The sequence below is a fragment of the Eimeria mitis genome, genomic scaffold, assembly GCF_000499745.2.
Source record: "Eimeria mitis Houghton genomic scaffold, Emh_scaff4464, whole genome shotgun sequence".
NCBI lineage: Eukaryota > Apicomplexa > Conoidasida > Eucoccidiorida > Eimeriidae > Eimeria > Eimeria mitis.
The window spans coordinates 1410-2783 of NW_013572780.1; the positions used below are offsets into that span (position 1 = coordinate 1410).

The 1374-nt window shown below is 27.9% G+C and overlaps 1 protein-coding gene across 1 annotated transcript in view; it reads right to left on the reverse strand.

Moving 5' to 3' along the window:
- Nucleotides 1-355: 355 nt before the first annotated feature.
- Nucleotides 356-1374, reverse strand: part of EMH_0075370 (uncharacterized protein) — a gene marked incomplete at both ends in the record, with an annotated part of 2602 nt that continues 1583 nt past the window's right edge. Inside the window, one exon of the mRNA XM_013499587.1 lies at nt 356-1023. Within this exon, the coding sequence (XP_013355041.1) occupies nt 356-1023 (668 nt within the window). The remainder of the gene's footprint in view (nt 1024-1374) is intronic.

The following is a 1374-nucleotide window of genomic DNA, read 5'->3' on the forward strand; positions in this document are numbered from 1 at the left end:
TAAAAACAAAAATAAAAATAAAAATAAAAATAAAAATAAAAATAAAAATAAAATAAAATAAATATGTCTCTCTTTGTTTTTTTATTTCTTCTTTTATTTTGTTAGTTTGTTTTGTTTTTGTTGTTTTTTTTTTGTTTTTGTTTTTTTTGTTTTTCTTTTTAGGTTGTTTAGATGCTTACCTTTGCGTTTGTTGTTATTTTTTGTTTCTTTTGTTTTATTTTTTATTTTTTCTTTTTCTTCTTTTTTCTTTTTTTCTTCTGCTTCTGTCTCTCTTTCTCTGTTTATTATTTATTTATATAAATAAAAACAATTTATTTTTTATTTTATTTTTTATTTTATTTTTTATTTTATTTTCTTACTGTTCTGTTTTATTTGAGTTAGATACTGTTGCTGCTGCTGCCTTCTCCTCTGTATTGCGCATGCATTCAACTTTCTTCTTCTTTTCTTTTTCTTTTTCTTCTTTTTCTTTTTCTTTCTCTTCTCTTTCTTTTTGCTCTCTTTCTTTTTCTTCTTTTTCTTTCTCTTCTTTTTCTTTTTCTTCTTTCTCTTTTTCTTCTTTTTCTTCCTTTTCTTTTTCTTCTTTTTCTTCTTTCTCTTTTTCTTCTTTTTCTTTTTGTTCTCTTTCCTTTTCTTTTTCTTCTTTTTCTTTTTGTTCTCTTTCTTTTTCTTCTTTTTCCTCTTTTTCCTTTTCTTCTTTTTCTTCTCTTTCTTTTTGTTCTTTTTCTTTTTCTTTTCTTTCTTTTTCTTTTTCTTCATTTCCATTTTCTTCTGTTTCTTTTTCTTTATTTTCTTTTTCTTCTTTTTCTTCTTTTTCTGCTTCTGCTGTGTTTGTGCTTTTTGTTTCTATCTGTTTGTTTGTTTTGTTTTTATTGCGTCTTGGGTTCTTTGTTGTTTCTGTTTGTTTATCTTTTTTTGTTTTTTCTTTTTGTTTGTATTTCTTTGTTATTTCTTTTTGTTTGTTTTTTTGTGTTGTTTCTTCTTGCTTGTCTATTTCCTTCTCCTCTTCTGCTGCTGTTGCAGCATCTGAATCATCATTATTATTTTTTTTATTTTTTTCTGTTTTTTGTATTTCTCCTTCTGGTGGTGGTGGCGGCTCCTTCTCTTCATTTGTTTCTTTTGTTTGTGTTTGTGTTTTTGTTTTATTTTCCGTTTCTATTTCTTTCTCTTCTTTATCTTCTCCTTTCTCTGCTGTTGCAGATTCTCCTGCAGCTGCTGCGGTGTCTTCTTTTTCCTTTTCTTCTTGACTTGTTGCTGCTGCTGCTGCTGCTGCTGCTGCTGCTGCTGCTGCTGCTGCTGTTGCTGCTGCTGCTGCTGCTGCTAGGGCTTTCAGCTTCGTGAGTTGTATTTGTTTGCATTGAATTTTTGTTAGTTTCA